We start from the raw sequence: 25,732 nt of genomic DNA on the forward strand, positions 1-25,732 counted from the left end.
GAAGCAGCAACAGTTCAAATGGCTCAAGAACAGTGCCACAGCCTGAAGGCTGGTGACTGGGTTGTAGTAAAGAAACATGTGAGGAAGACTTGCCTAGAGACAAGGTGGAAAGAACCGTTTCAAGTTATCTTGGTGATGACAACAGCTGTGTAGTGTGTTGGTCTTCCAAACTAGATCTATGCAAGCCACATACGCAAAGTTCTGTGTCCTCTTGAAAACACAGAGTCTGATCCCGCAAGAGCAAATGCAGATGATGAAGGGGTTTGGCTTGACCAAGCTTTGAGGACTGAACTAGTGGCTGGCCCATAAATCGTGCAAAGTGATGAAGGTGCAAGCAGCCTGCATGCAGACAACAGTGCAGGAGAACAAAGTCAAAGCCAAAGTCAACTGATTCCTGCCAGTGCAGAAAATGTGGTGAAAGCAGTTTCACCCAAAAAGATGAACTTGAAATGAGATAAATAGCCTGCAGCTGTACATGAACTGGTTGATGATAAACTACCATCAATAACAGAAGCAGTCGAAGAGTCAAATCAGAGTGAAGGTGAAGATGATGCTGTAAGGAGAACAAAAAGGAAAAGAGTGCCAAGTTGCAGGTACTATTCACCTGAATGTATCTATCTTATCACAAATGAATGGGAGAGCGAGTTCATGGCGTTTTGTTTCGACCATGAGAATTCAGTTGAACAATCTGGAACTTGAAATTGCATTTGAATTGAGCTTCGAAATAACCTTGCCAGTTGATCAACAGAGACATTACACTCTGGATGTGACCATAAGTGATCATCAAGCTGTGTTCAATTGAAATGGAACATTTGAACGTTTGTTTTTAGAGTTTTAGTTGAATCTTGAAGAATTTTCTTGAAGAACGAGAACTGCTATAAATAGTGAAAAGATTTTGGAAAGTTACTGTGTTTTTGATTTTTCCTTTCATATTTTTCCTTTTCTTTTTCTTCTCTGATTCTACAGAAGCCATGAATCCTGGACAGGGCAAACACAGTAGGTGTAAATATGTATGTATTAGTTAAAAAATAGTACGTGTGATTGTGTGCATTTTATTAATTGCGAGAATGAGTGTTTCAATGAAGGGAGAGGTGCAAAGCACAGCAACTCCAATGTAGTGAATGACAACATCCAAGCAGGATAAGTTTTATAAGGATGACGGATTGCTTCATTTAGATGACACAAAGGGAGATTTATCTTCCAACGTTTGTTATAGTTTGCCGTATGTGTTTGTGGATACAATTAATATACATGACTGTTAAGTGTGCACACAAATTCCTTTGTCAGTACCAGAAGGAATCACTTATCATAGCTTACCACTAACTTACAGTAATAGTTGCAGTCTACTATTGATACGTCTGTACAATCAAGAATACATTCAGTACTTCTATTCTGATTATCACTTGCTTTTCTCTTTTGTTGCCATTAATCAGCATTTGAGCAGCATAGCAAAAGCTAGGAACATAGATATAGTAGGAGGATTATTTGAGCCTACGCTGACTTTTGGCACAGCATATGCACACCAGAATAATCTAACATGTCTTCTTACACAGGTAGAGAAGGAGTTCATTAACCAAGCAGATGATAGAAGAAAAGCAATGAAAGAAAGGATAGATAAGGGTATAGTTAGTAAGAAGAACACAGTTCACAGCACACCTGATACACAAGGACGCTTAGCTTTAGATTGGCAGCATGTAGGAAAGCTCTGTTTATATATGGGCACAATCAAAAGCTGCCAAGTTTGAAGGAAGGAGTGAATGCAGACATGTGTTCCTCTTCAAGAGTGTTTGAGAACTTATGTTGCATGGACAAGACCCCGCTGTACCTGGTGTCTATTACTTCTGTGGTAAGAACGCTTATTACAAGTTGCCGAAAGGCTGGTATAGTATATGCTATTTAGGAGTAGTCTTTCTGAAAACTTACAAAGTGGACAACATTGACAGTGCAGAAGGGATTGGAAGACCTAAAATGAGATTTAGAAGAAGAGTAAGTGGCCCAGAGATTAAATTAGATATTTTAGGAGCTTTTATTCTATCAGTGAGAGGGATCTTGAATTACATAAAGATAAGGAAGTTATCAATGATTGTAGATAAGATGTCAACCAAATTTTTGGATGCAATGCTCCTAATGGACACAGAAATGGTTGGGCCAAGGTCTGTGATTCTCCAGAATCGCCTTGCGTTAGACATCCTTTTAGCAAATGCAGGTGAAGTCTGCCGAGTTTTGAAGTCACAACACTGCTGAACTTACATACCCAATAACAGCAGGGAGATAAGGAGATTCTTATCCAATTTGACGAGTCTTAAAAATAACCTAAATGACCTGAAGGAGACAAATGTTTGAGAGACAATAGGGGAAGGATCCTTGAAAGTAGGATCTTGGTTTGGAAACTTAGGAGATGGTTTTCTATGAATGATCCTGAAATGTTTATTGATTGAGACAGTGTGCATAATTTGTACACTTGGATTTTACAAGACTTACAATTTCTGGAAAATGCAAAGCATAAAGAATAAACAGAGGAGGGAAGACATGGCAATGGAGAGTATGAGAAATGGGTATTATCAGACAATTTGTTTTTGTCTCATTGTAAATGAGAAAAGTTATTTTGTGACGGCATAGATTGCAGTCAGTGGAGGGACTGAGAGAGATCACATTTTATCAATAGATTAGTGGCATAAAAGTTAGCATATGGTGACTAGCTAACCTACATGTAAAAGTCTAACAGAGAAAATAACATGAGTTGTAAAATGTGCACGTTTGGATTATGAACCATGTGGTCATGTGGTTTCATTCGTATTGTGCACCACGTGTTAACATGAGATCTTTTCATTTTATTAAATGAAAGTAATAAAATGAGCTAAGGTTAAAGAATGTTTTATTGAAATGAAGATCAATAAATGAAGTATTAAAATGAAGATACTTATATTTGGTTAAGTTGATTTTATTAGTATGAGTTACATGTGTGCAGAAAAATAAATGCACATTTAAGTCAGTTATAAATAATGTTGTAATTAAATAATTTGCCTTGCATATATGAAATGTAAGGTGCGGAATATGTTTTATCAATGTACTGAGTGTACTAATATGTATTAAGACTTTCTTAGCTTGACTAGGCCTGAAGGATTCATTTTGCAGAAGTAATGGAAAGTCGTTTGTTTATTCTGTTCCCTCTGACCTGAATTCTTTTCCTAGGATGTTAATGTGAGGTTGAATGTCCTATTGTATTGAAGGCAAGAAACATGTTTGACGATAACAATGTTGCTTTATTTTGTTCTAGCTGTCGAAAAGGACAGGAAATTCATGATTCTGTGTGAAACAGGCTTAGTTCCATGAGAGAAAACTCTCAAGTAATAAATAATTAGAGAATGTAATATTTTGTCAGAAATGTGTGAAGTCATGGAACTAACTATGCACTTCTGTTGAGAAGAATTGGAAAAGTAGCAGAATTGGTGGTACCATCTGCAGCCATTGGATGCTGAATCTCAAATCTGAGGTCTGCTTACCTAAAGGACCAATGTCTATTCTTACTTGAGTTTAATGTCACCCTCCTATTTTTCAAGTCTTCAGATGAATTTACTCATCTTAGTTTAATTTCCCTATTCTGTTATGTGGTTCAGTACTAATAAGCCCCACTAATTCTGAACTGCTGATCTGTCCTGTGTGCAACTGTCAACTGATGCTGGAAAAAGGTGACCGTCCTGCCTGATGAATTATCACTGTATAAAGTCCCATGAGGAGAGGTATAACTAAATGTGGTTTCTTGTTTTCCTTTTCAGTTAGGTACTTACACCAGCATAATTATTATAGTAAGTTGCTCTAGTTAGATGTTTTTCTAAATTATTTTTGTCCTTCTTTTTTTTTTTGCTTTTGCCCGCATGTTTTAGTCTGTTTCCACACATGCAAGTCTACATTCGTGTTAGTGATAGGAATGGCCCAGCTCTGAAACCTGAAATTGGAAATTGGATGTTAAACTGTATTTTGATGATTTAAGGATGTCACCATCATCTGCTTTGAATTATAACAAAAAGGTGAATATTGTGTTGTTATTAATTTACATTATTTTTTGGGAGTGTCCAACAGTGTTGATGTTTAGTAGGTTATATCTTTTTATACGTTTTTATACGTTTTGGTCAATCCTTGGTTTTCATGTATGTTTACAATTTAGTTTTGCACACCATATATGTGACATTGATTTTGGGATTGTATTAAAGCATTAAAACTTTATCCAGTCTGGAGTTTGATTAAGTGTTAAATTGTTCCTGGTGTTTAATATTTGTTATGGTAAAATGTCATTGATTTGTGATTGAATGATTCTGACTACCACACTCTTCTCCAAGTCCAAAGATCTAGTCGACCTAGAGAGGTGAGAATAGTGATGGTTGTCTCACCTGTGCATTGGTGGTTTATGAACCGGAACTGGGGAGGAAGCCTTCCCGGGGCCCAGCACTCCACCAGAAGCTTTGCACAAATACTTTACACATTAGCTTCAAGCAAGGTCCGACTGCTCTCTGCCAAGCTACCAGAGTGTGAGCACAAGTTAATTTTTTGTTTGCTTGTGCCTTCCCCTGACAAGGATTTTGGTTGCTGCTTGACCAGGGCTCACACTCCATTCAACTAACAACCAAATTTCTCACAGTCTGGCAGGCAAATGTTACCCAGGCTACCAGGGCAAGTGTTTCCATAACTGGGACCTACCAAGGCTCACCAGCAGAAACCCTGTGCTTCAACATCTCTAAATACAATGGAGGAACTGTGAATTTGGCAGGGCGAAGGAACTGTAAATAATGCCCAAAGTACTTTATTCTGGCAGGTGAAGAGTCCAGTATTACCATGTTGACTATATTAATGAAATGTTGTTCCTGTGCGTCAATGGAAGACACAACTATTAATTGTTTGTAAATAGTATTTTCTTCTGAGTGTGTAGTTTAATTCCATTTGTATGAAAAATATCACAACATAAGCATAAAAATATCATTGAATATGCTAGCAAGCGAAAATGTATTTGTCCTCATCATGAGCAGCCCCGTAAACATGGGCGACTGGTGCTTAAAGGCGTGATGGGCATTGCCCTACCATCATGTAGGAGGAGATGAAGGAAGTATGAGCTCAAGGAGCTACCAGATGCTCCTGATGTTTCAGCCAGTTGTATTTTTTAACAGAGGGATTGGTGCTAGGAGTAGAGAGCCCCTGCACATTTCCTGGTCGAGGAAGTCCTCACCCTAGAGGCACAAACCCGGGCAGTGACATCACAGTGATGGTCGAGGCTAGTAAATAGGTATCCATTTGGCCATTTACTGCTTGGCCCAGGGTGGGCTCAGCAGAACTCATTACATGCAATGGGCCTGAGCGGAGCAGGCTAATGAGTAGAAAAAAGGTGTGGGTGGTGGGCAGCTTAGTGAGGGCTCTGCCTCTTCCAATATGAACCACTGTTGATTTACTCTTTAAAGCTAAGGGCCAGGCTCCAGAAAGAGACCGTCATTCTGACTTTCATTTTCTATCCCATCTGAAGCCTTGAAGAGCAAGCACATTGTCTTGTATGCTGAGAAACAGCTCTTCATATTTCCCAGCTCAGCCGACTTTAATGAGTGGTTTTATTAAAACTGTCTCTGCTGTTGTGCTTTCAGGAGTGGCTTGCGGCGCTTTGTAGTGGTGGGGCAGTGCATGTGGGTGACAACAAAAACAATTACCTTTCTTGCGGCTGCCACCACCACCACTGGGCCACTCCTCTTCTGCAGGCACAGGCTCCCAGCTTGCCCTGCGGCCAATCCAAACGCTGCTGTCATGCTGCTGGCTGCATGACAGCAACATTCCGATTGGCCGGAGCGGACGCCAGGGTGCTCCGAGGCAGAGTGAAAGTCTCTGCCTGCTCTCTAGTGTTTGGCTGGCCCGAGATGACTGACCAAACATACATGTGCACTGAGAGGGAGTGCTGAGCTCTGCCCGTCTGTCCCATCATAACTGGTGGTCTTGCTGCTTTTACTACAAAACGATACTAAACATAGTTTATTGTTGTTTTGTAGTAAAAGGTTTGTAGTTGCTGCTGCTAGTGATGGGGCGACGCTCCTCTGCCATAGCGGAGGAGCCGCGCCTGAGTGTCTTCATCCTGCACTGCTGGGTCAGTAAAAGTAAACTGCCTGTGACTTCGGTAACAACAACCACCAGTAGATTGATATTTTGCTGTTGCTGAAACCCCGTACTTTAATTCATGTATGAACATCTCTCTGTCATTCTGTTTTCATTTTTCAGCTGTTGTAGGATCTCACATTAATGATAGAAAAACTAGAGTGAAGCTGTTTTTACAAAGTTTACGGTTGTCACCAAGTTAGGCACATATGGAAATGTTAAACCAAAAAAAGTAGCTGCACTGCTGTTTTTCAGTCCATAAACGGAAAACCAAGCACAGATAAAAACAGAACCTGTAAAGATATGCATGTTTTCCATTTAAAGTACATCTTGAAGTTCTTTCCCCACCACTTTCAAATTTCACCAGCCGCCCTGCCAGTAAATAGAATGATATTTATTACACTTGATAAAACCCGACTCCATAGTGTTGGACATTATCAAGGGCGATGAAACTCCAAAGAGCCAATTAAGGCTCTTTTGGGGAAGAACTAGCAGAATTTGGTGCTTACTACATAAACATCTGAAAGCTTTGGTAAATACCAGATATCTTTACCCCAATAAATAGCAGCACATATCAATATTTATAACAAAACCCATTAATTGCAAAGCATGCACCAACAGGGGTTACCACACATAGCACAATTAACCAAGTCACTCATAAGGAGAGCCATTATGTAGTCACTTAAAAACATTACAATGATCAGTTAAACATATGTAAACAGTCTGTAAGAAAATGCTTATTTCCTTACATACTGTCTGGAATGCTGCTGCTCTTTTGTTTTTTACTCTGCACACAAGCACTCTGCTAACCAGGACCCAGTGCATGTGGTGTGACCCTCAAACATGTTAAAGTTGGCTGTACTCTTGATTGGCATGTTTATCTTGCCAATAAGTCCCCAGTATATGCACCCAGGTCCTGGAAGTTAAATGTCAGTAGTGGACTGCAGCACATATTGTGTCACCACCATGTTGACAATGCAAAACATGTCTCCAGGCCTGCTCCTGTAGATTAGATATGGAGTTTTAAAACTGCCAATTCAACGTCGCATAATAAACCTTTTGCCAGGCTTAAACCTTTATTTTTAATACTTATAAGTCCCCCATAGGGTAAGCCTTAAATGCACATAGGGCCGGGTTCATGGTATTTAAAAAGAAGAACATGTATATTTATGTTTTAAATGGCTTTAGAAACCCTCCAAAGTCTCTTTGCATTCAGCAAGGCTCACTCTTCCTTAGGAAAGCATTGGATTACATTATGGCAAACCTATACTGCCTAACTTCAATTTTGGAGCAACTAGAAAACTAATTCAAGGACTCATTTTAATTGTAATTTAAAAATCAACCTAATTGTCATCGTGGATTTTATATGAGTATTTTGAAAATGACACATTTAGAAAGTTGTATTTTTCCTACCTGAGCAAAATGTGCCTTTCAGTTAGTGTCTATTTTCACTCAGAAGCTGAATAACTCCTTAATTAGGTGAGAAGTGTCTCCTAGAACTGAGTGAGACAAAGCAAGAGGAACTGACCTTTCCCTGACAGGATGGCCATCTGAGCTGTTCTCAGGAACTTAATTAACTACAAAGGATGCATATCATGTCACAGGCAGATGTAGCTCAGGCCTGACCTCTCTATTGTCTTGCTAACCAGAAGGGCTCCACTTCCAGTGTGAGGGAAGCTTCCCTCAAGACTGGTTTTGAGTGACCACAAGGGAGGGTTTGCCTGTTATCATAGCCACAACTTAGGGTGGCCACAGGAAGCTCTGCACAGGAGAAGTAAGTTTCTGCCATGTTGGTTTTAGATAGAGAGGGGCACTAAGGTATAGTTTACAGTAAAACACACAGGCGGTGCTACAAAAAATGGGTAGAGTCATCCATGGTAACTTTTCCCCTTTTGTTTAGGCAGTGGCTAAGTGTTTCTCACACCCAAAGGCTGGCACTGGGCCTAAATGTGGCACTCCCACTACCCACTTCAGAACACCTCTGGACCTATAGGAGACAGAACGACTGCACCTTTTGTTGGGACCTTTGAGGAGAACCCTAAGAGATTGACCTGCTCCCACTTGTACCCTGGACTGAAAAGTGAACTCTAGCGGTCAGTTGGCTGACCCCTTGTTAAGCTTCAAGTACATAAAAGCTGCAAGACGTTCACTTACAAGACAAGCCCATCTGACGAATTGCAACTGAGCCAGTCCTAGATCCTGCTGATGGCTTCTGCTGGAGTGAGTCCTGATCTCTAAGTGATGTTTCCAAGGTCCTAGGACCGTTAGATAAATGAGTGTACTCCTCCTGCCTACCCCTAACATCTGAGACTCAGAAACTTTCTCAAGGATTTTTGTCTGGAGAACAGACCAGGACAAACCTACCTCATCAATCTGACCAAAGTGTGTTGCCGCTGGGCCAAAGATTCAAGTCGCTGCTACTCAGTGCGGCTCCACAGCAGCAAATCTGTTTCAGTGGGACATCGCTGAAAGCTATCTGGCCTCATGGAGCCCTGTTCTACTACAGTTTGCAGCCTTCTCCCACTAGAGTAATCTGAGATACAAAAAAGTAACTGAACATAAAAATCTTAATTGTGTGAAAAGCAAAAAGTATCAAGCTGGCGAAGGACCTTGCAGGGTGCAAATGTTTAATTTCTCTCGTTCTGAGCTTTCCCAAAAAAAGTCAACAACTTCACTGGGATTTTGGCTAATGGCTCTCCTGCGTCATATAACCCAACTCAGCCACAGCCTGCTGCCTTGCCATGCTGAGGATTTTTGACTTCCATTTCAGAGACTCAGGCCCTCATTTACAACATGGCAGTCTGGACCGTCATGCCGGCGGTGGTGGTCATTACCGCCAACGGCATGGCGGTCCAAACTGCCATATTCTGAATGATGCTGAAACGCCGCAGTGGAAAGGCTCCTGCCACCAGGCAGCCTGGCGGTGGCGGCGTTTCAGATCCGTCCGGACAGCGCTGAAGGCAGCGCTGCCCTCCGGATAATGAGTTGCATTCCGCCAGCTGGTGGAATGAGTGACTCTGGCCCCCTCAGGGGGCCCCTGCACCACCCATGCACTAGACATGGAAAGTCGCGGGGCCCCTCTCGCACAGCCCCATCGCCCATTACGAATTATGGGCAGTGAAATGCGCGACGGGTGCTGCTGCACCCGCTGCACTGCCACATTGGTGCGGCTCAATTTGGATCCGGCGTCAATGTTCAGGCCCTGTTTCCCGCTGGGCCGGCAGGCAGAAACATTATGTGGCCGGCGGGGGGTCCGTCATGCTGGCGGTCATCTGTCGACCGTCAGCGCAGATCTCGGTAGAGATCATAATGAGGGCCTAAGTCAGAAGGCTAAATTTCTGACCTGGACAAACCTGGTTTTCTGTATCTGACCCGAGTTCCATCACAGTCAACCTTAAACTATACCTTTGTCCTGGTCCAGCACATCCAGTTTCCCATGTTTTCCGCTTTGTACTAATTTTGTTTAAAACATTTTTTTAAATCATCTCTCTTCTTCCTCTATTGTATTTTTGTCATTTTGGTCTCTTTTTGATTATTAGAATATTCTCTAGCTATACAAGTTGAAGTTGTGATTTGTAACTGTTATGGTACTTCTGAGTGCTTCTGAGGGCTTTGCACATTACCTTAAGTTGAGCCTGTCTGCTCTGTGCCATAGCTGCTAGGGGTTGAACTCAGGTTTAAATTACTGAAGCCTTTAGGGGACCTATGTTGAATTATTACTTGTGGTGGACTACCATTCACTCTAACAACTAATAATCCACTTTCTCACTCAGTCCATATCTCTAAATCACATAGCTGTTTGCAATAATAAGCAATACTATTTTTAGGAAACTTCCATTAAAGGTTGCCTCCTTGATACTAAATTACAGAAATTGTATAATTGTTAATTATTTAATTTAATTAGTAGGAGCAAATACTTTTTTTCTATCTCTGTTAAAATACTTCCGCAACCTTAATGAATCTTACCACTACCTCTTGGGTTCCCCAATGAGATAAAAAATAATGACTTGGTGACAGCTGCTAAAGTTAATCTTGATGTGCATAGAATATGGGCAAAAAATGTATCCTGTTGTCGCAGAGGCTACATGTTGCTGAAGTATGAAAATGCTTCCTTTTTGGGAAAAGATACTGTGGAAATAATTCTGAAACTGGAACGTAAATAATTAATGTACATTTGATCCATGCAGGAAATTAATTATACAGGTAGGACAGCTTATGTTTTAGTTTGTACATTACAATTGGTGACCATGTATGAGTTATTTTACTGAAATCCCTCTGCCCACCCCCACTTTATGGAAGTGCCACGATCTCCTGTTTAATTGTGTCCTTTATAAACCCAGACTCAAGCCTTAATTGGGCCTCCTACACAGATTTTGGTAGATCGTCTTTATAGGTGTTGCAGTGTGCCAAAACTAAAACGTTAGATAGTTCCCCAACAAAAATCCCAACTCCAGATATCAATGATGGACCTAGCTTTGCTTGGCCATCAACATTAGCTTTGCACATGGATTTGTTATTTTCATAGCTAGTGAGCACATAGTACAACAGATAGAATTGATTTTTGTTTTCAGTGTTGCCAGGTGCTGATGACATCCTCCCCTTTCTTCAACCAAACTTCTAAGTATTTACAGCAAGGCAATCTCTGAACTCTTTTATTGTGTAGCTTCTGTGTGCCTTGCATATCGTTCTTCCATAGATTATCACCTTTATGTGTGTAGGTTTACTACCATGTTCTCCATCTTGCATTACTGTGCAAATGCTTTAATTAATTATAATTTCTTTAAACTAGTTCTTGTTTTGTCTCAATAGAACATGACCATCAGCATCCTACAAGGATGTAATACATTGGTTAACCAACTTCAGAAAACTTGACTGACTCACTGAGAGGTTTTCAAGATCAGCTTAGCATTGATTAGATAAAATTGGTGCAAAAACGCACTCCCTGGTTAAGCCCATGAAGTGGCCAAATCTTTGTGACTGTTGAATTGTTGCACACTTGACCTTCGCCCAGTTAATATTCGAACACAACTGCTGAATACTCCATATTAAATTTACAGGGATTTCCTGTGAATTCCTTTTAGGACCTGAGTAGGGCTCTATCTACACTGTCAAAAGTGAATGTGAAGTACACAAAAGAGGCTTAGGGCCTGATTTAGAGTTTGGCATTGAGATTACTCCATCACAACCGTGACGGATATCCCATCCGCCATATTACAATTCCATTATGCGCTATGGACATCGTAATATGGCAGACGGGATATCCTCTCTGCCAAACACTAAATCAGGCCCTTAATTTGATGCTCTTTCACATAATGTATCTTCAACTAAAAGAGAAATTGCTGAGGTGTCAGCAAGGATCTCTGTGTTTGGATGAAACCCTTTTGAACTGAAAGGTAAGTAGTTTGAAGGTGGAGACCCGTTATTTGGCCTTGACATCCATTAATGTAGTGTGCCTAGATCTGATCGGGTCAGTTACAGGCGCCTTTTTGTTTATAGGGGGAAGTACCCTTACCACTCTGAGATGATGTTAGATTGAATACAGTGAAGAATGAAAGGTTGGAGTCTACCATCCCAAAAGTAAAGTTCATTTTTTTAAAAGAGCTGATGCTTGCCCACTGGGCCAGGTGCTGCATTTGACCCACTGCTCCATGGGCTGATGTACAAAGATTACAGTTGCAAAAACTGGTTACAAATTGTTTGCCAACTTTTTATGAATTCAGACTTGTTAGAGTTGGCATTCTTGGCGTGGTCTCTCCTAACCTTTTGCCTCTGCTTCCCAGGTTCTTGATGTCTGCTAACCAGTGCTAAAGTGCAAGTGCTCCTATGTAAAATGTATGTCTAAATTGGCTTACTCCTGATTGGCATATTTGATTTACTAGTAAGTCCCTAGTAAAGTGTGCTAGAGGTGCCCAGGGCCTGTAAATCAAATGCTACTAATGGGCCTGCAGCACTAGTTGTGCCACCCACATTAGTAGCCCTGTACACATGGCTCAGACCTGCCAGTGCAGTGTCTATGTGTGCAGTTTTAAACTGACAATTCAGCTTGGCAAGTGTACCCCCTTGCCAGGCCTAAACCTTCCCTTTTAATACATGTACGGAACCCCTAAGGTAGGCCCTAGTTAGCCCATGGGCAGGGTGCAGTGTATGTTAAAGGTGGGACATGTACTGATGTGTGTTACATGTCCTAACACTGAAATACTGCTAAATTCAGTCTTCACTGTTGCATGGCCTATCTTTCTCATAGGTTAACATGGGGGCTGTCTTTAAATAACTTTAAAGTGCAGATTTCCTTTGAGAGCAGATTGAAATGTGGAGTTTGGGGTCTCTGAACTCACAATTTAAAAATACGTCTTTTAGTGAAGTTGGTTTTTAGTTTGTTAGTTTGAAAATGCTACTTTTAGAAAGTAGGCATTTTCTTGCTTAAATTATTCTGTGACTCTGCATGTTTGTAGATTCCCTGTCTGGGTCAGTTTGACTGTTGGGCTGTTTGCACCTCTCTCTAGACAGTGACACAAAGGGGGTTGGGACATATTCTGATGAGCCATCTGTGCTAAGAGTGGAGGGAGGAGGGGTCACACACACCTGTCAGGGATGTCCCCGCCCTCACATAATGCAGTCTCCAACCCCCCTGGTGTGTGGCTGAGGCCTGGCCTGCACAAGAAAGGATCTTATAAACACTTGAGACTTTGATTTGAAGTTTGCCATCTTCACAGGCAGAAAGGGGTATAAGTATTAGATCCAAAACCCCTGAAAATTAAATTACTTCAAGGACTCAAGAGGAACCTCTGCCTGGAGAAGAGCTGAGGAGACGTGCTGCCCTAGCCTGTGACTGTGCTGTGTTAGGCTATCCTGCAGTTGCTGCTTCTGCCTGTGTAAGGGGACAGAGACTGAACTTTGTTGTGCATTCCTGCTTGAGAGGTATCTCCAAGGGCTTGGAGTTGAGCTTGCTTCCTGTTTTGAAGCTTCAGGGACAGCAACGTCTTCACCATCCAGTTCTGAGTCTACCTGCTGTGGACTCTAGCTTGCCAGAGGGTGTTATTCCAGGCCCCTGGAAGTGAAACTTCTGAAGAAAAAACAGTCCAATGACGCTGGTCAATGCCATGCGACTTCGTAAAGAATGCCATTGCCCAGAACCACGACGACACCTGCCCCAAGGCCATGGACCTCGCAGAAGTGCGATGACCCTTTAGGCTTCGCATCACTGCAGCTGCTGATCCAGCCGGACTTCGCTGACTTCTGAGTGTCGTAAGTCCGACGTCTGTGACATCCGACACCATTGCAGCGCCAGCAGCCCTATGACATCATCGCAACCCCATGAGGTTGCCCCGCAGCATCGTGACTTCGTTGGAGTTCGTACCTCCCGGAATGAAGGGACCGACTTCGCAATTGACACTGCTTTACCTCCACCACTCTGCAGTAAGGACCCAATGCTGCTGCCCGACGCCTCTGCCCTTCTGCCCCATAGCACCGGAATCAGCGCTGCATCAGATCCAGTGACGCCTCGCTCCCCAACTCCATGCGCAGGCCTATTTTCTTCTTGTTTGCTAAGTTACTGTACCTGGGGGTCGAACAACTCTGTAAACTGTGCCATTGGCGTCGCATTGTATGAAACGACTCCATCACTACACCACTTAATACCAACTTGCAGCATTTATGCCTCTAGGCACTAGTTTTGTACTTTTAAGTGCTAAATTCATATTTTAACTGTGTATTGTGGAATTTTGTCATATTTGGTCTTGTTTATTTAGATAAAATATTCACTACTTTTCTAAACTTGTGTTGTGTCATTTTGTGGTTGTTCACTGCATTACTGTGTGTATTATTGTGTGTGTTGATACAAATACTTTACACATTGCTTCTGAGTTAAGCATGCCTGCTCGTGCCAACTGAGTGTGATTCTCCTTTATCCTGACTAGAGTGAGGGTCCGTGCTTGGACAGGGGGAAACCTGACTGCCAACCAAAGACCCCATTTCTAAAAAGACTGATTTTATAAACTGAGCTATGAACAAATAGGTCTAATCATAAAATACCGAATCACTTGGTATTTCTGAATGACTTGCCTATGAAACATTAGTTAGGCAGTTTCTTCCCTGTGATTGGCTACAAGCACAGGAATGGTGGCCTTCTAGGGACAGCAAACCACCATCCCTGCATTTGCTCTCCAAAAAAAAATACTTTATTGTTTTTTTAAACAGCCTGGTTCCTTAAAGGAACCTGGCTGTTTAGAAACAAAAACGTTGTCAATTTTGGAAAACTTCCTTGAGAGCAGGCAGTGGTCCCCTGGATGGCTGCCTGCTCCCCTGAAGTGTCCACACCAATTTTGAAATGGGTAGACGTCCAGAGTCTGTAATAAAGGGGTTGGGACTTCTAAATCATTTTTTTGACATTAGGCCCATGGTTATTTTTTTGAGTTCTGAGCTGCAGAACCACATTATCCGCAGCTCCAGAGAGCTCAAGGGCTTTCAGTAGCCTTGATCTGCATTGTACCAAGATCTGTGGTACAATATTCAAATGAAGAGTGGGTGTGAGACATGTGAGTGTCCGTTTAGTGCCTTAATGCTTAAACTCCAAAGTCATGCAGAAAAGAGAGCAAACTTTGTCCTAAGGCATCTTTCTTTCTTGTTTTGCAATGTCTCATATTGAATATTGCCAAAACACAAATTCATCCTTAATAGGATTGATCATTAGATTTAAATTAAAGTACCTGTATAGAAGCTAGAGGGATTCCCTATTTTTCTCCCTCCAGTCACAAAAGCGCTTCTAGGGTATCAATTGAATTTTTCTATTAATGTATACAATGCTTTTTAACCTTTCCTCTTTCAAGCTCTGTTAGACCTGGCATCCTTGGCATGGTCTTCCTAATGTGTTGCCCTCTGACCTCCTGTTTTTCTGTCTCATTTTGCTGGCTGTTAGGATTCTGGGCACTTTACTATTGCTGACCAGTGCTAAAGTGCAGGTGCTCTGTACTCTTAACATGGCAACATTTGCTTCTCCACAATTGGCATATTTAATTTACTTGTAAGTCTCTAGTAAAGTGCACTGTATGTGCCCAGGGCCTTAACATTAAATGCTACCACTGGGCCTGCAGCACTGATTGTACTACAGTAGCCTGTCAAACATGTCTAAGGCCTGCCACTGCAGAGCCTTTGTGTGCAGTTTTAGACTGCCATTTCGACCTGACAAGTGCAACCACTTGCCAGGCCCAAACCTTCCTTTTTATTACATATAGGTCACCTCTAAGGTAGGCCCTGGTTAGCCCCAAGGGCAGGGTGCAGTCTGTTTAAAAGTTTTGACACGTACTTTTAAGGTAGTGAACAACTGCTAAATTCGTTTTTCACTACTACAAGGCTTATCTCTCCCATAGTTTAACATTAGGGTTACCCTGATGCATCCTTTGTGTAACTTTCAATTGGGAAAAGATAGAAATATGGAGTTTGGTGCCCTTGGACTCACAATTTACAATCATAACCTGTGGTGAAATCGGATTTTAAAAGTCCGAAAATGATACTTTTAGAAAGTTGGCATTTTCGGACTTTAACCATTCTGTTCCTCTGCCTGTCTCTTAATACATGTCTGGGGTAGATGATAGCTGGACTTTGTGCATTCCCTCTCAACAGTCACACTTGAGGGAGCTTTGGTGTGATATTTGCATCCTGATAGCCCACCACCAGGCTGATTGTTCTTCTCGGGCTAGATGGGAAGGAGCTGACACACCGGAATAGGGCTTTGCCTCTCCTCACACACAGGGCTGCATAAACCCCTGTAGAGTGTCTGGAGCCAGGGAAGGAAGAGCAGGGACGTTGTGATCTTCAAAGGCCTCTTTGAAGTCTCCCCCACTTCATAGGCGCATTTGGGTATAAGTACTGGACCCCTAACCCCACCAAATCGGAACTCTACTGGAACCAAAGACATTCTGCAAAGAAGGACTGCCACTCTGAAACTGCATTGCTGAGTTGGCCTACTGCTTGCTGTGCGCTGTGCTGTAGGCGGGACTGCCACTTTGCTACTTTATTTGCTGTGTTGACTTGCTGCTTCTTGCCTGCAGTTAGAAGGACTGGACCCATTCTCCGCATCCTTGAACCCAAGATTCTCCAACGGCTTGTTGTCTTGCCCCCTGTTCTCCTGCAGTCTCAGTGACATTAAAGACTGCTTACAACTCTCCTGCTGCTGCTGTATTCTGTCATCTGGGAGTCCTACCCTTGCCTGAGGTGCCCCCTCCGGTCCTGGGCCTCAGAAGTGGGTTCTGCAGCAGATTTCTGCAAAAACCGATGCATTGCGCTGCATCGCTCTCTAGATGCCAACACAGAGGCTGCTTGATGACTGCGGATTTACAACCTGCATGGCTCGACAGCGAAGCTCTGCGTGGCTTGATGACGCATCGCATTCACTTCAGTGGAGCCTGACAATGAGGCAGTGACCTGACTATGTGAAAATACTGAAGCATCATGACCTCGACGTCGACACTTTGCTCCCTTAAATGTATTGTTTCAGCGAGCCCTCTGTGGGTTCTGTAGCCGACCTACCCTTCATCGCAGTCAGCCTTGATTTTGAATTTGCACTGGGCCCTCGTGACCTCAATGAACTTTTGACTGCTAGTGACTTCTAAACACAATTTTACGTTTAATCTTTTAAAAAATCATATCTTGACTTCGACTTATTGGATTTTTGTTTCGTTGTTTTAGTCTTGTTTTACTGAGATAAACATTCTCTATTTTTCTAAACTGGTGTGGAGTCTTTTTTGTGGTGTCTTTCACTCTGTTACTTAAATTAAATGTTGCACAAATACTTTACACGTTGCCTGTTAAATTAAGCCCGACTGCTCTGTGCCAAGCTAACAGACGGTGAGCACAGGTTAAATTAGGTTGTGTATCTGACTTACCCTCAGTAGGATTGTGGTCCCTACTTGGACAGGGAGCATACCTCTGCCAACTAGAGACCCAATTTCTAACAAGTGCCATTACCAATAATAATGATGGTTCATCCTCTCATTTTTAATTTTCAAAATCATAAATTGATGAAATATTGGTTTCAAGTTATGTGAGATCAGGATCATTGTTGCAGTTCCTAAATGTTATGTAACCCAGAAGAGGAACTCATCAATGGCCCAGGCCCCATGCAAAAATATAATTTCTAATTCCATCCAGAGTTTTAGCACTTCAAAATCCTGTAAAACACTCGACACCCCCTCTCCCCACCCCCACCACACCATGAACAGACACAAAAGATCCTGAAGCTTTCCTTTCCCTAAGAGGCTTTCACTGAGATCACAGAGGTATCCAACCACAGTCTTTCCTCAGCATCTGTAAGGGCACATCTTGCACCCGATTTTTGTTCATAAACTAGTAAAAGGCCCAAATCTAATTTTTGCGTACTCTTCTCAGATAGAAATGCAATTTTTAGGATTGACCTGTACTTTATTTTGGAGTAGCATATTCTTTTGTGCATCCATTTTCTCTAACAGTGAGGGATGGCGCTTGGTGAGTATTCTTGAAATTGAAAAACTACAATTTTCTAATATATATCTTCTTTCATATATGTATTCTGCAAATTAATCGGTTGAACAAGTGACCACTGTTACCTCATTTCTCTAAAGGTCTACCGGGGGAGGTATTGGATCAAAATCATATGTTTAGAGTATAAGTGACTCAATGCTGTGTGTCCAACCAGACGTATAACAATGTCGCCCCTGCTAAAGATATCAAATCTGCCTCTTGATTTACAACTTTAGTAAAACATTTTTTTATTGGTCCCGCTAGTATTATTTCGAGCATCCACCAAAGCACTTGGGCTATTATTTTTGGCAACTGAGATGAAATTAATATGTCTTTCGTTTTTTTAAGACCTGTGCGTGGGTTCTTTTTTCCTATTGAATTCAGTGCGTGACGGGCTGGCTAACTCGCTGGACATACTCTGCTCCCTCTTAAAGTGACTTCAAGGACTCTGTGCTTTTGGCCCAAGCGATGTCGCATCACAGGTAGCTGGTGAACCTATCGTGCTTAATTTCCTTTCTATTACCCCACAAGGTTTGCCCCAGGCTTATATTCCAGTAAGTATGTGCCCTCAGTTATTCTGAGGTCATCAGTTACATTAGTGTCCCTTTATCACTAATAAGCTTGTCTGTGGTTACATTTGCCTCTATCTGTTTGGATTCAGAAGGTTTAGCAGCCAGAACAGAGTCATCATCAGCCTGAATTGATTTTGCATCTATGTTTAGTTACTCACTTGCTTTAATGGTTGCTCCATCTGCTGTTTGAGATCGAAGATCCCAAATACATATTCTGTGTGTATTTTTTGCAGAACAAGTCTGGCTTTTTGTTTTAACTTTGACAATTACTTCTGTTTGTTCTGTAACCTTTTCAACTTCTGCCTGGTTTACATGACAGATGAAGCTCTAGTAGTTTTGAAAAGCTGTGATTTCCCTATTCAGCTAAAACCATCTTTCAGTGACTCTGCTTTGGGCCTTACAGGGATCGATACATCGATTAGATCCATCCAGATACTTGAAAATCAACAAATAATTGACCGTCGCTATTGCATCAAAAGCATGCAGTGTGGGTCAGTACACTATTTTATTCAGAAAACTTTTAAGTTAAACATTTGACATATGTATAGAACGTGTTCTAGATCAGTGCTCAACAGCTCCTAGATTCATGCACTCTAGTGGCTAATTTGATTAAGTGACAACAATACATCTATTCGCACTGAAAACGTAGTTGCGTGCTCATATGAACGTTTCTCTTTCAGGCTAAACTATCTCTCTCTGTACACATTCTTGCTACTGGAATTCGTACGAGGGAGAAACAAACTTTCAGAAATAGTTGCCTAGATATGTTTTATAAACGTCTACACTAGATTTGATTACATTTCACAGTATCTGCCCTCCAGTGAGAGCATTCTTGGCCAGAACAATTCAGACTAGTCGCTTTCCTTAGCAACATTTTCTATTTATAACTTTACCGGAAACGCTGCTTTTCAAGGCCCTGATCTGCCAGCCACTTTGAAGGGCTTTAGGTTTAGTGATGGACTTTACTGTTAGCAATTCATATTGACTCACGTGGGGTCTATGGAGTTCTAAGAGCAAAGGTCACAGGTGAGTCTGAATTTTGCACATTTTATGAACAGCAGATGAGGTATTATTACAATTACACAGATTCCATTAGTTAATCTGTCATCTGCAGTTTACCAGCAGCCATCGGCTAAGGATCGTGGAATACTAACAGGTACGGTAATATCAAGCCAAGGTCTTTCAGGTACCTCCACAGGAGAAAGCGGAGCCTTAACCACAGACTTGCTCTTATCACTTTGTGCACAGGATACACAATCCTTCACGACAGTCTCCACTTCACGATCCAAGCCCGGCTACCGGTACACTTCCCTCAGCCTTGATTTGGTTAAATTCCTGCCCATATGGCCCTCAAGAGCTAAGTTGATTATCTTTACCCTCACACCTATAGGTGGTATAGTCTTGGTACCTCTGAATAGCTAATTTTTACAAAAACAAAGTTCTTCTCTTACATTCCAAAACCCCTTCAGAGAGTCTAGAACATCTTTAAACTCCAGCCACCCTTTCACAATAAACTCCTCAAGTACTTTCCTATCGGTGCCCTGCTCTATTGCACACCTCCACTCTTCTTCAGAAATGGCCACTTCTCTCACCCAATTGATCACACAACCATCCTCCACCTCATTCTCACTATCGATTGAAGCTTTTGACAAAAAATCTGCCACAGTATTCTTTGAGCCTGGTATATATCCACCTGGAAATTATACTCCATCAAACCCTCCACCATCTTTTTATTCTGGTTGTTAATTCTTCACACTTCTTTGAGGAAAAAATCTGGAGGAGAGGTCTATGGTCTTTTTTTTACAACAAAAGGTAAACCCCACAAGTAAAACTTGAAATGTTTGATTGCCCGTGTACACGCAAGAGCCTCCCTTTCTATAACCGAATAGTTCTGTTCTGCCCCCTTGAGAAATTGGGAAGCAAAAGCAATTACTTTTTCCTCACCATCCAAAACAGCTCCCAAACCATTAATGCTTGCATCAGTGTACAAAATGTTTTTTGCAAACACATTGAAATGCCCCCAGGTGGCATTTGACCAATACTGTCTTTAATAAAGGCAAAAGCAGTCATACAATCACTCGACCAATTGAATTAACTCCCTTTCTTCAAAAGTGATCTCAGGGCTGAACTATACTCTGAAAATTTGCAATAAATTTGGAGTAATACTCGGCTAAGCGTAGAAAGGATCTGACCTCGTCCTTATCCCTTGGTTCAGGTGCCTGGACAATGGAATCAACCAACTCCAATTTGGGTTTAATACCATCACCCGAAATAGTATGGCCAAAACAAGTCACAGCAGAAACCCTTAACTTGCATTTTTCCTTCTTCACAGTCAGTCCTGACAAAGCCAGTTTACTCAACACCTCCCTTAGAATCCTATCATGGTCACACAAAGTCTTTCTATGCACCAAAATATCATCCTGAAAGAACAAAATACCAGAAATTCCACCTATAACCTTTTTCATAATGCGTTGGAAGCAAGCGCCTGCCGAACTAGCCCAAATGGTATCCCTAGAAATTGGTATGCTCCCAACGGTGTCACAAAGGAAGTCAGATGTCTGGACTCAGGATGTAAAACAATTTGGTGATAGACTGATGACAGATCAGAAACACTAAAAATTTTGGATCCTCCCAAACCAGACAACTCTTCTGAAATGTTGGATAAAGGTTGGCGATCCACCCATATGTGCTTATTGAGATCCCTAAGGTCTACACACATACGAGTCTGTTTCCCACCCTCCTTAGGTGCTAAAACAATTGGAGCCAACCATTCAGAGGATTCAATTTCCTCAATTACTCCTGAAACCAGTAATCTGCTCAGTTCCTTCTTAAGAGGTTCCATCATCAATCTGGGAACTCTTCTCACCTAGTGTACAGAGAGAATGGCATTACTCTTGAGTATAAGCCTATGTTCAAAGTCATTCAAACACCCCAATTCATCACTAAAAACTGTGGGAAATTCCTTAAGAATGTCAAAGCTTGTATTTTCATAATTCACCACCATGACTTGACAAGCGGAGTTGGGATCCAACTTGATACCCATGTCCCGCTGATGGTGCCTGCCTAAAAGGTTATCCCCCGCTTTGCCACATAAACTTTACCAACTGTTGCTTTGTTTTGGAATTGAATTCTCATGACCTTGTATCCTACTACATCAATTTTAGTCCCTCCATAACTTACTGGATAGATATCAGGCTCCATTAGAGGACCATACTCATCAGCAAATATCACTTGCCAATTTTTATCACCCACCATGGTGTAGGGAGACCCCGAATCCGCTAAAACTTTGACGACCCTATTGTCCAATTCAACCAAGCATTCAGGCAGAATGATTGGTCCTTCATCCACAGCTTCAATATTTCCCACCACTTGGTTAACATCGGGTTAAACACAAAATATTATTTTGTTTACATTTTCTGTAACAGAATCCACACTCCATTGCTTGTCACCCTTACAAACTCTTGCATAATGGCCTTTCTTCCCACACCTCCTACATACTGAGTTTCTAGCATAGCAGTTTGAATTATTAGCTATATGCCCTGGATTACCAAAACGGTAACACCATGCCCCTGTGTCTTTGTTTTCCTTTCCTCTTTCCTTTGGAGAAGCAGATGCTTTATTGTCAATGCTTACTTTTAAAACCTCATCCTGAACATGAGGCATCTTTATAATATCAGAACTAGGGGCACCACATGTTTCTTGGTCATTCATCTCTTTAATCCAGTTACTGGTACTTTCCATTCCCTCAACTATGGCAATTGCTTCCCTCAGGTCAGGATTTTTTGTTAATAGTTTCTCTTGGACACGCCTGCTGTTAGTACAGTGTACAAGTTGATCTCGAATGAGGGAATCAGTGATGTCACCAAAATCACAGGTACGTGCCAATGAACAGAAGGCAGCAACAAAATTCCCCACACACTCTGTCTTCCCTTGAACCATTGCGAAAAGTTTACGTCTCTCTAAAACAACATTAAGTTTAGATTAAAAATGTTCTGCTAACATTGTTACAGACATTTTATAAACATCTCTCAGTTCCCCTTCTGCCCCACCAAATAGCAATGTTTCGAGACTGTCATAAATGTTCCTGCCTTCCACAAGTAAATAATGTAAAAGAACACCTTGTTTCCTCACTGGAGAAAACTTTTCACCCCCCAATCGCTATCAAATATGAATCAAATAAATCTTTCCAATGTTTCCATGGCAGGATTGGGTCCCCTTTATCAGACAAGAAGGTAGGTGGTTGTGACATTTTAGTCGTAGCCATTGTGGAGATAACTAACTGTGAATTAATGAGAATAAAGATACAAAAATCATCAATGTAACTTTGGGAGTGAATTTCCTCAGTGGGTAAATCCCACATACATTCAAGATGACAACAACTGACACAGTCTAGTTGTTCAGGAGAACGAGGAAGTGCACGTGTCTCCTACGACACGGTCTAGTTGTTCACAAAAATGAACACGCTGCACTGACTCGCATTCAGAAGAACCAGGAAATGCGTGTGTCTCCTGCGACATGGCTCGCGAGTGCTCATGGTGTTGAAGGTGCTCTGGGCGCATGCACGTGCAAGGAACTGACAATCCAGCAAAACCCTGCCAGTGATACGGGGCAGAAGGAATCTGGGAATCCTCACCGGCTAGATCCGAGGCAGTGCTGTACACAAAGGAATCCAGGAATCCTCACCGGCAAGATCCGAGGTGGCACTGTACACAATTCTACCAGCAATACAATGAAGACAGAAAGGACGCCGCAGGGGGCAGAAGGAATCTGGACAGGTAGAACATAACACATGATCCTTGTACCTGCACTGGGGCATAATGGTACAATCAGTATACTTTTTCACCGCAACACTTGCATGTTCAGTTCATTACCATCTGAACACTTTTACATGCTGACCCTAACAATACAGAACCTAAAACATTAGTCCGTAAAAAACGAATATTTAACAGACAATGAAAAATAGTTAATGTGAAAATGTGATAAGCAGTCTAAACACTGTACTACTTTTACATACATTGAGTGAGTCTTTCTTGGAAAACAGGTTTCCATTGCTTCCCGAAACGTTCTCGCATTTTTGTACTTAAATATTTTTAATCAAATGCATCTTGCTCAGCCTGTGTGTTCTGGACAGAAGCATATAAATGTTTCAAGTCGACCATCCATAGGTTACACAGTCTACATTGTTTGCTGTTCTTACCCCCCACCCTCCATGAAGAGCCTCCGTTCAAGTTAACTTGAATTTCATTAACTTTATTTTTACCGATGAATCTGCTACTTGCAAATCTTTACATCACTGAACGTGAGCAACTTCACGAGCATGCACTTCAAAGCAGAAGTCTAAGGGAGCATGGCATGGTAGGAGTTAGTCCACGAGGGTCCTGTGGCATCGTTGTTCATGCCTGGGGAATGAAGCCTCCGGTTCTCAGACAGCAGCTCTTGTGCAGTGAAAAGAGGTTAAAGTCTTGTGGAGTCTGGCAGAGAAATCACGGGACCAGTTTTGATAGTAGACAGAAAAAAATAAAATCTCCTCCACTGTGAACCATGTCCCAAATAGCGATTGATGCAGGTGAACCCAGCAGTTGTTCTGGAGAATGCTCCCTTTGAGGGCAATCTGATATTTTTAAGATTCCTTCTCTCCATCCTTCTTCATCCTTTTTTCTTTCTCCCCTATTCATCCACCACCCATTTTTTTGCATCTATCTTTGTTACTATTCATTCACCCATCTTACCTTCCTTCTATCTTCCATCCAACATCTGTTTTTCCCCTCCCTCCATTTGTCTTTTTCTCCATCCATTCATCTTTCTGTCCATCCATCACCCTTCTATCCCGCTATCCCTTCATTCCTTTATCCATCTATTCTCCATCCTTCGCGTCATCTCTCTTTCCCTCCAGCCCTTTTTCTGATCCTTCAGCTGCAAGAGGTCATATTCAGTGGCGGCCCCTCCCCTGTGGCGGAGGAGCGTCAACCCGCTGCTGAAAGCAGAAAAATAAAGTGATAATAAAAGTATTTTACTATTGCTTTGTTTTTCCACTTAGTGAGGGTGGGGCCAGCCACCCCCACATCACCAGAGAGAAGGAGTAGTATGTGCACTTCTAAGTATGCATGTCAGTTTTGCCGGCTGTCTGAAGCCGGACAAACTGACATGCACACTTAGAACTCTCCACCCGGCTGTGTTGCACATCTGGGTGGGGACCAAGTGCATTCTCCCACTCCCTCCCTGAGCGGCATTTCTGCCCGCTCAAGCCAATCCTGGCGCTTCCCTCATGCTGGGACCAGCATGAGAGAAGCGTTGGGATTGGGCGAGGAGGGGATGAAGAAGACGAGAAGAATCGAGGTGGCAGGAGCGGCAGAAAACCGAGGCTGCATGTAGGTTTTTTAAAATTTTGAGTATTAGCCCCAGCCCCCCAACTCTACGCGCTGACACGCACACCCCCTCCCCTGCAGCAGCTGCTACTGGTCGTAATTATAAGGTTCTTGGAGACCAGGGTCTCCCTTTGACATCAAAGGAACCATAAACAACAACCTTAATGTTTCATTTTGCACAGAATTACCCAGTGACACCCCCCACTCAAGCTGCTAAAGTGAGTGAGGAGGAGGTTATTGACACCGCTAGCCAGACTCCTGAACATGAAAGCATGTGTGCTTCTCAAGTGTGAATGAAACTAGAGTGCATGTTCAAAATTCAAGCGCTGTACAGGATGAGAATGAATCACTGTGAACGACAGGAACCAGGCAATTAGATGGCAGTACCATAAAGCAAAACAACAATAAATATTTTTTATTAAAAGAAAGAAAGGATGGTAATTTCTGGCCAAGCCCTACCATCAGGGGTTCCACGAACACACATAGCAGGCATCATGGCCTACTAGAGGCAAGCACGTGATGGAGAATATGGTGCTGTGAAGATAAATGTCCATGCCTTCTGCATTACATCCTCAAGTGAAGCTTGTTCAGAGAGCCCTAAAGAGCAGCCTCGCATACTAGACTTGTAGCCGTGGTGTCAACACATAAAGCAACCAAAGGGGATACTTGCTTTCACTTCTGTCACATCTATCTAAATAAATGTCTCCCATTCCGGCAAGGTGAGTTGGATCTGAGTCATGCTTTCAGTCGTGTGCACTGTGACATTCTCCCCTGCCTTGCAGCCCCTTTGATGGTAGGATGATTACCTACACACCTTGTTTGCAAATACAGTCAAGCACCAATGTATGAATTTAGGCCGCATGGGGGACCTACTCCTCAAAACGTTTTTGTACCCATTAGCAACATACCATTAAATCGTAGAAAAAAGTAACAACAGACTGAAATATAGTTATGGTTGTCAACACTCATTTAAATCCTTTTATGAGGTTTCTATTTTAAGTTGGGTTGTGACTAAATCTTTGTAACGCACAGTATTAACAATTGGGGCCTTGGTTATCTATTCAGCAATTCATCAGGTATCCTATCCATGTGTCTACTTGCCTTTTTATAGGATAGCAAAATAGTTCCCGAGATGCACAATTGATGAAACTTGTTTTAATGTCCTGCTTTTAACCTTTA

General features: G+C 42.1%; 1 protein-coding gene across 2 annotated transcripts in view; it reads left to right on the forward strand.

Moving 5' to 3' along the window:
• The window catches only part of MYRFL (myelin regulatory factor like), a 689,165-nt gene that overhangs the window by 652,208 nt on the left and 11,225 nt on the right, over positions 1–25,732 (forward strand). For both annotated transcript variants that reach the window (XR_011202270.1, XM_069228327.1), the window contains exon 21: positions 18,592–18,679. Coding sequence is in view for 1 of the 2 variants with exons in the window: in XM_069228327.1 (XP_069084428.1) it covers positions 18,592–18,679 (88 nt within the window). In the remaining variant the exon portion in view is untranslated. The remainder of the gene's footprint in view (positions 1–18,591; positions 18,680–25,732) is intronic.

The sequence above is a fragment of the Pleurodeles waltl genome, chromosome 4_1 (assembly GCF_031143425.1).
Source record: "Pleurodeles waltl isolate 20211129_DDA chromosome 4_1, aPleWal1.hap1.20221129, whole genome shotgun sequence".
In the NCBI taxonomy this organism is placed as follows: Eukaryota; Metazoa; Chordata; class Amphibia; order Caudata; family Salamandridae; genus Pleurodeles; species Pleurodeles waltl.